This window comes from Mus musculus, chromosome 12 (genome assembly GCF_000001635.26).
Source record: "Mus musculus strain C57BL/6J chromosome 12, GRCm38.p6 C57BL/6J".
Taxonomy (NCBI): domain Eukaryota; kingdom Metazoa; phylum Chordata; class Mammalia; order Rodentia; family Muridae; genus Mus; species Mus musculus.
The window spans coordinates 38,625,095-38,634,570 of record NC_000078.6 but is presented as its reverse complement, the minus strand read 5'-3'; the positions used below and the strand labels follow the sequence as shown (position 1 = coordinate 38,634,570).

General features: G+C 34.9%; 1 protein-coding gene across 8 annotated transcripts in view; it reads right to left on the bottom strand.

Moving 5' to 3' along the window:
- Positions 1 to 331: 331 nt before the first annotated feature.
- Dgkb (diacylglycerol kinase, beta) overlaps positions 332 to 9,476 on the bottom strand; it is a 754,071-nt gene continuing 744,926 nt past the window's right edge. For all 8 annotated transcript variants that reach the window (XM_006515068.3, XM_017315019.2, NM_001361688.1 and 5 more), the window contains one exon: positions 332 to 3,988. In XM_006515068.3, coding sequence (XP_006515131.1) covers positions 3,881 to 3,988 — 108 coding nt within the window. In that variant the 3' untranslated portion in view covers positions 332 to 3,880. The remainder of the gene's footprint in view (positions 3,989 to 9,476) is intronic.

Here is a 9,476-nt window from a genome sequence, read left to right as displayed (position 1 = left end):
ATAGCTGATGCCTGTTCCAGAATATAATTAGAAATTAATTTCGCATTGAAATTCAATTGTATTCTTTATAACCCTTCACTTAGTTTGTTGACCTTTTTTTGGATCGGCATAAATACTATATGATCAAAAAATACAGTGCAGGGCAAAAAGCATCACAGTGTTGAATAGTTTGATTTTTAAAGACAAGTGATTTAATCCCCAAACACAATCTTCTTGTTCCTGACAAAGGCAAGGTGGCTTGCACAGGTCCTCTAATGGAAAGACACTGAGGATGTTCTCATAGATATTTCACATGAAAGGAGCATTTGGTACAAGATAAATGATGCACAAGTGAATGACAAACACTTTTATTTCAAAAACCAGGATTTGTACATAACACTCTCTGAGAAAATAATTAAGATAGTTTAATCAAACAAACCCTATGTTTTAAACATAATAAGAATATATAGAAAGGTTCAAATGAGAATTTACTCAAACCTTTAAACACAATTCAATTCAGTTGGCTGGTTTAAGGAGGTGATTTCTGTCTTTCACAGAACAAGAGGCTTTTCTTAGATTTATTTATTATTTTTTATTACATTCCACAATCTCAATATATGCTATAAGTGCTATAAAGGTATATTCTTTAATGTGGAATATATGTTATGCATCAATTAATTCTTTGAGGGTTATATGTACCATAAAATATGCCTTTCTTTTCAAAACCAACAGAAAACCCGCTAACACTAACAGAAAAGGGAAAAGAACCACCCAAGAGCCCTAGCTAGTGTGAGTAGCATCGACAGTCTCAGATCCAAACAGATTCTGCCCCAGAAAAAGTATTTAGCTCCACTCCCTAATACAAGACACCCGAACAAAGTGGGAAATGGATGTGTGGCTCCACAGTGCTCACTGTTTTACATTTTTGCTTTCAGGAGACTGTCTACACTGAACTCCTGATAAGAGAGCCCTAGAAAGGCAACAACCACATAACCCATTCAAAGCAAAACACTTTTTTCTTCTATTACAAAATCTTGATTATCACTCTCCACATCAAATACACACGATACACACATGATGGAGAGTGAGAAAATACACATGTGATGTTTGAAATACTGAATGCACATAGATACCGCCTTTCCTATTTCCTGAAAATGTGCATTTCCAGTTTTTTTTTTTCTGGAATCTGTCATCTCTGTTTATGAACTTAGTGTATGGCAGTGTTTAGCAGGGTATGAAATTCTATTCTTGAGATCCTGTGACCTTTGTAAGTTAGTGAAATATTCGTTTTTTTACTCCACTTTACTTGGAACTTTATCACTACTATGTCTACAATAGTTAAAAAAGGTTGACTCAACACCTCCAACACCCACACGCCTGGAAGAAAAGTTTCCATTTTGTAAAGCTAACATTCATTATTCAGTATTTTAATATGCCATAGAACTTTCCATTTAGAATTTTCCTTAAAATATATATTCTTCACATGAAGCTGTCATAAAAAAGAAGAGAATATCTTCTCTTATTTCAAAGCCATCAAAGTAGATTAAAAAAAAAAAAAACTACTTTCCAAACCCCAGGAGTAGTGTACTCAAAGGGCAAGCACGTCAGTTATCTTTTTTTTTTTTAAATGAGTTTAGAAAAGTCAAAATTGATTCCTTTTTGAAGACGTATTAGTGTTACCCATGAATCTAATGGACTGAAATGTAGTACCTATTAACTCTGGTGATGGTCATGCAGCCATGCTGAAGTGAAGCAGGGGCCCACTATGTCAGCTACAGAAACCATTGAGACCAGTTCTTTAGTTTTCTGCTATCGTTTCCCAGTTCACAGATGCTGCAAATAATTCAGAAACTGCTGCTGCCTTAATGTCTTTCAGAACATGAAATAATTTGTGGATTCAAAATAACATTTTGGCACAAGGTCTGCCTGCCCACTGTAGAAAATCTCATCAATTTGTGTAAAAATATTTATTACCTGTAACAGGAGATGCACAAAAGCAAAAGATGTGTTATGTAACATTATGTGAGTGGTACGTTTGTGGTTGTTTTGAGCATTCTTTTGGTCTAGATTACTGTTCTGATGAATAACTATTTTATTATTACTATACTAGGACAACTGATTGCTGTACTGAATTTGCAATTTTAATCATAATTTTCCTGGGTAAGCTAAATTATGTCTTAATTCTATTCAAAAGCTTTTATTTTTGAAGCAATTAAAGTTATTGTTGATTGGTATTTAGCATCCAATGTTCCTGGAATACTAAAGGAATACACTTTATACATAATCTTCCATTACAGAACATTGCTTGAGAGCGGCTATTTGATACAACAGCATTCACTTGAGTTTTCAAACCAAAGAAGTAAAATTACAGCAATTTCACTTGAAATCAATAAATCCATGCACAGGGTTGTGTTCAACAGAATCACTAACTGCTATTTGTTATTCAAAGATGAAAGAATCAATAGAAAAATAGAACTGATAAATCATTAGCACTTTAATGTAGAGCAGAGAGGAAAGCTGATAAATCATGCATTTCAAGCCCTCGTTTTCCTGATGGCGTGGCGTCTGAAAACATAAATCGTGCAGTGATGAGATGCAGGTCAGTGTGACTGAACTACACTGAGACTGCTCAGAGTATTTCGTTTCATATGATAGCCTCAAAGAAACACCATGAAGAGTAGTAGTTCCACATTTCTTTAAAGAATCAGAGACCAGACCATGCCTTGAACACACCTTAAACAGTGAGCTAGGCCTTATATATTCCCAAACATTTTAATGTCATAGAGATGGGGCAGGAATGAAGGAGTAGGAAGAGGCTAATTGCATGCATGATTTGCTTCAATGATCTCAGTATTATTGCAGGTACCAATCTACCCAAGAGGAACCAATGCTGTCATTTACCTTCTTGAAGTGCACTTAACAGATCCATTAAAAATCACAGTCATATATGGTAGGGGGACCAAATAGCCATGAAATTGGCAATTGAGATTTGATTATGCTGTATGATTTTCTGGTTTTGAAGGGTGAGCATTTTAATCTCAATAAATGGGTAACTCACTCTCTTCTGACATTTTACTTTCACAAACTCATAAGAACTCTAATTTCTGACTCTTTGGTGGGAAACAGATTCATTAGGCACATAGTTTAAACCATCTATTTGGCTACTTCTGTGATTATGCATTTGTGTCTAGATTCTTATGTAGAAATGAATAAAGCTTGCTATATAATCACAATTACTTCTAGTAATACATTTTCTCTCATGTTTTTGGAATTAAAACAAAACTAAGCAAACTGAAAATCATTTTCTAGTGTTTTAACTCAAGAAAAATCTTATGCCTGATCTTTTAGTGTCTTCTGGGAAGAGTAAAGTTACTGAAAAACAGTATTTAGATAGAACATGTTATCATTGACAATGCTTTAATAAAATCTTTGAATTTACCTTTTTCTTAAGCCACGGGTCGAACACCAGGGATGCAGTGACTCTAATAAGCAAAGGATGGCAGTTTGCACTTGGGATTGTTGCAGCCATACTTATGACTGCTTGCCAATGACAGCAACTATACAAGGCATCCTTTCCCATCATATTTCTTTGATCTTTTGCAGTTTTTTTTTTTCTTTCTCACAGCCAGTAAGTGGAAATGGCATAAGATGCATTTGGGAAACAGAAACCCTATGGGAGTGCATGCAACTAAAATATGCAGTATCACATTATATAAACTTCTACTTTTTCATGCAAATAGGCCTATAAAAACAGAGACAACAAATTTTCTAATAGCCAAATTTTACATCATTGCAATAACAAAAACTGTGAATTCCATGATTTTGTAGGAGCAGGAGACGTGAAATGGTTCAAAGTGTTCCATGGCCCAAGTATGCTATTTAGATTTCTCCCGATGGAGGCTCACTCCTTGCTTCGGTTTCTTGTTCTTTTGATAAGTGAGCAGAATAATCCAGTTTTGGGTGGAGGGCCCATCAGCATTGGGGCTTGGTTCTTGTGTGTAATTTTTATCTAGGAAAGAGAAAGAGTGATACCAAGAGAAGATATTAAATTCTAGGAACCTCTGCTGCTGTGCTTCATGAGTTACACAAAGTTAAAATTCAATTTCAGAAATTTTGAAAATATTTAAGGGAGACAAGGACATACTTTTAAATAATTCTCACATGCCAGCCAAACATAGAAAATATCTGGTCATGATTTTAATATGGTCTTATATCTAACTCACTAGTACTACTCCAGTTTCTCAGACCTCTTAATTTAGATTGCATGAGTAACCAGTGTCATGTCATAACCATTAGTCACATATTATCGAAATGGGAAAAGATGTGCTATAACTCTTCAATCCATGGCCCAGTGTTAGGAGGTACTTAGCATTAGGCAAATCTTATTTATCTTTTTAATCACATTGTTTCTCTCTTTCAACACGAGCTGCAAGGCTTCATTTCCAAACAATCATTAAGAATGAAAGTCAAAAGTTAACAGGCATGAAAGGTCAGAAATGATCTCCCTAATTTGTTAATTAATTGGTAATACAATAGAATCAGATACTGAGAAAGTCTGCTTAAGACACTCAGAGGCACTGTTCCAAAGCCACTCCTGTTGGTTTCTGTGGTATAAAACTACGAATCACCTTAAATGAGACAACCTTAAAGTAGATTATGTCTGCAATTTTCTCTAATTCAACTCTAAATTAGAGAAGACATTTTATGAATATATGCTATGCTCAAAGCTAATTGAAAGCAATTATCAAAGTGGCATTTTGTCTGTGACTTTAAGATACATTGTAAGATAATAAATGATTCTCATTATGTAATAAAAAGGTCACATCTTGCCTTAGGCTATGAGTTTTTCAAAAGCAATCTGAGACATTTTCTTTAGCGAACTGCGACTAATACAAGAGCCATCGCTTATTAAATATCAGTTGTCACCTGCGCAGCATCTGCACTAGAGATGAGCATTCCTTTCAAAAAGAAACACCACCTCATTAAAGGCTGAAAAAATATATCTCTGAAAGTGCATACCTGACATTTTCAAGTTAAAATAAATCCCCTTCACTTGTCATTCACTAATAGCAATGAAGCAAAAAATAAAAAAATAAAATAGATGTTTGTCACATGAATCACATCATTAAATCAGTATTAGGACTTTTGGGAAATGAAAATTCATATTCTAGAAAGGCAGAAGTCCATTTAAAACACGCAAACGAACAAAAACTCTTTAAATATGTTGCAAGCAGTCTATTCTGGAAAGATACATTTTTTTAAAAAAATGTAAATACATTGCATTTGTAAAGGCTGATAGTCCAAGCTAGTCCCAAACTCTCTGGATGCTGACTTTATTTTATATTTGTTCTCTATGATGTAAGAAATGGGTAGCCATCAGTTAAGATGTCAAAATACCCCCTTCATATGTAGATTAAAAATGATCTCCACCAAACTTTCCCTTCTCAATTCAGGTTTCTATCACACTGAAAATTAATCGATTGACTTCTATTTTTGTTAGTTTGATTTTTGACAATCTCATATATCCTTTATCCTCTTCCCAACCAACTAACTTTTCATCTCATCCAGGCTCCATCTTACTTTCAGGTTGTTGCTGTGGTTGTTGTGTGACCGAATGGGTTCTACATGGACCATTTATGGAGATACAGGTGTGAAGCTAGGTACCAGGGCATCAGTAACTCAGCAGCAGCTCCATCACATAGGACAGTGACCTTCTCTTCTCATACAGTACTGGGTTGCCATGAGCCCCCTTATAAGGAGGAGACACAAGCTTCTCTTCTATCTCTGACTCAGTCTCTAAGCCACTGATTTTTAACGCTGACTTCTTTAGATGGGAATCTCATACAGTATCTTGGAATATTTACTCATTTAGTAGAAACTATACTACTCTTCCTTTACTGCGGACATCGCACCAATAAATTAGAATAAATACACAATGTGTAATCATTGCTTTCAAGAAATGAAAGTACAAAGGAAAAATTAAGAATCATCTACAATAACATTTTAAATGTTGAAATAGGGAGCAAAGCAGAAAAGGACTTTTTTTCAGTTCTGAAATGGAATCATTTTATGCAACATGTTATTTTTAAATGAGCACCTAAGAAAGTATTACTTAAATGATGACTCTATCTTTAGATGAAAATAAACAAAATGAACAAAATTAGAAATAATTTTTGTATTTGTAGCTCAGGGCCTACATCTATTATCAGTTACAATAGGATAGAGTTATTTTGGAAAGTGCTATAATTATTAAGATTTTATAAGAAATCTTTCTAGTCACATAAAATCAGCATCAGTTTAGATGAGGTACAGCTAATAGTTCACAAAATGAAGACCTATGAAACTCGTATATTGGACATCATTTGAAAAAATAAATCTTGGTTCTAATTCTGTTAAAAATAGCATATCTCACTCTGTGCTTTTGATATTATGAGGCCCTAATGCTCAGATCACATTTTCATTTTAGAAGAAGTATATGAACCAGTTTTGTTTATGCAATTATCTATAACCTGTCCTTTTGCTTGTTTGCTATTTCCTATCATCAGTGTACACAATTTCCTTTTAAAATACAAATTTATTTCTACAAAAAAAAATGAGAATTCATTAGTTGTGTTTTTCTTTTGGCCAGAGATATAACAAGGGAGAAACTTGTACTCATATACTTTCTAACACATATCCAAGCTTTGAGCAACAGCATCTCATTGGATAATTATGTGTTCTTATACTCCCTGAAGTAAAAATAATACCATTAAGATGTAGCTTCATGAAAACAGCAAAACATTGTTATAAAATGTGCAAAATGACAAATACTGTCCTCAAAGGATAGACATTCTAATCTTCTATAAAACTACGGTGGAAGAAGAAAGGCATTTCTACTGAGCTGGGCATAGGTAAATGTCTGCAATTTTAGTACCTAGCAGACCATGGCAGGAGGAACACTGACTAGATACTATTTCCAATAGAAAAGCAAAAATGAAACAAAAAAGTGAAGGCACTTCCACTGATACAAGTTTAATGTAGTATATGGCTGTAATTACAGTCTCCAGGAGTCTGAGACAGGAAGATAACCACCTAGACCCAGTCTAAAATAGTAAACAAAGTAGAAAATTCCATATGGAAACTGGGAGGTTAGGTGCAAGGGACAGAAACAGAGAAACAGAAAAAGGCTTATCTATCTATCTATCTATCTATCTATCTATCTATCTATCTATCTATGCATCTACCTGTCTGTCTGTCTATATATCATCTATCTACCTATCTCTATGTATCTATGTGGAGAGAGACAAAGACCGAGATCAACTTGATAACTGTAAACAGCATCCCTACTAGACACCACAGGCTACCAAGTGAAAATCTCAATACCCAGAATGAATTATTTGTTTTTCTGTTATTAGCCAGCAGCAATTCCAGAGAACCTCAAATGTTAGAAGCTATTGCCATTTCTCTTGGCTACCCTCCAGAACCTGATGGAAACTCTACACATAAAGGAGTCATAAATTAAGAATAGGTAGAGCACATATATATATATAGTTTCTACATGGCAAGTAAAAATTTTAAAGAACATTAACAAACTATATAAAGATTTACTAAGATTTCTTGTAACAGGGATTCTGTTGAGTGCCTTGCTCATTGTTGGATGCTGCTTGGTTCATCCACATTTTTGAGTTGGTCTCAACTAAAAGCCATTTATATGAAAATAAACAGTGGTATGGAAAAGTATCGAATTGATGTATGATTTCATCAAGTGATAAAAGAGGAAGTTTATACCTTCCTGGGTTCAGAGCACAAGGTGATCAGGGTCTCTTCACTTTAGCCCATAGTGCTTTCTCTAAAGACTTACTGGTACCCAAGTAAAGGAAGAAAGAAGAGAGGTAAGCCTTCTTTTACATATTTCCTGATCATTATTTGGCTCAGGTCACTGACACATGTTTATCTGGTTTCCTGTCACCTAGTGTCAAATATTTCCACCTACCTTTAATTAGAAAAATAAAATTTTATTTCCTTGTGGAATCTCTATACCAGCTATTCCCTTGAGACCTAACATTTTATCTAAACTTGTAAAGTATTCTGATAGGCCAGGAAAAAAGATGGTCTTACTTTCTTTAAGGAAGTCATACATTGCTACTGTTTCAATCTTGAACATCCCCAAAGTCATCAAAGGTTTATTCAGTAGCTTATGATGCTGCTGGGAGTCAGTGGAACATTAGGAGGTGGGGCCTTGTGGAAGGAGGCTAGGTTATTGGTAGTGTGCTCTTAGGGTGATATGTAAACACTTGGTCCCTTCTCTCTCTTTTGTCTTTTGTCTGTTTTCTCTACTTGATGTTAGCTCAATTGTGTTCTATACCACCACAGACTCAAAGCAACAAGACCAGGTAACTATGAGCTGTAGGTTCTGAAACTGTAAACCTTTCCTTCCTGTGAATTATTTTTCTTGAGTATTTTCTCAGACTGAAAGAAAGATTGCTTGAAAAGACTAATTCTTATCATGATTTTGTTTTTACCATATTTCATTTTATTCTCCCAACAACCCTAAGATGTGTTAATATTTTTTATTTCATATTAAAGGTCAAATAAACTTAGTTTCTGTAATCGGTGTAACACATTAATTTGCAAGTACAAGAGCAGAGTTTGGGAACTGCCCCTCCCTGATTTCACCTTGCTAACTTACCCCTCTGTACCTTGCTACTAGCTATTTTCTTGGAAAGCTTTTTGTAAAAGTAGGACAGTGTGTGTGTGTGTGTGTGTGTGTGTGTGTGTGTGTGTGTGTGTGTGTGTGTGTGATAAACATTGTTCTTCAAAGATATTGAGAGGAAGCAATGTCTACTTGTCATGATGGAAAATTGTGGAGTATGAGTAAACCTGCATTTTGTTCTCATCAGCATAGTTAGGAACTGGGAGCCAGATCTGAGGCAAGACAATTAGCAGGCATGGCAAGGTAGTGATCCATTCAAAAGTGAAACAAATTATTAGTGACAGAGCCAAACTAGATTGAGCAAAGGCAGATTCAATAGATGTTAAGGAGGCACAAGCTAAAGACTATGACAACTTGGTTGTGCTGAGTAATGGCAAAGGTCTTCTATGCTTTTAAATTTGAATTGCTCTGTGTGAAGTGATAGAATGAATGCACTTTTGGTATTGGTGACAACTGGGAAGTTGTGACGTCAGTGTAGAGTGTGACAGTCTGAAGGAGAGGTCCAATGTCTTTGTAGGTATGGTGTTCTGAAGGCATATATGAACTTAGTGTACTCATGATAACATGAGACTAGATAACTGACGAGATAGAAAGTAGGAAATGTAGACATATGATTCTTAAACAGGAGAATATTGACTTTTAATATTGAAGTAAGAGAATGACATCATGTGAAAACTATACCATAAACCACCAGAGAAGTAGGTATAATGATAAAAGGAGTTGCTCTCATATACAATGTCTAATAAGTCTTCAATGTGGTCTAATCCTTGTTTACTAAGTAGGGTATAACTTTTCAAAGCACATG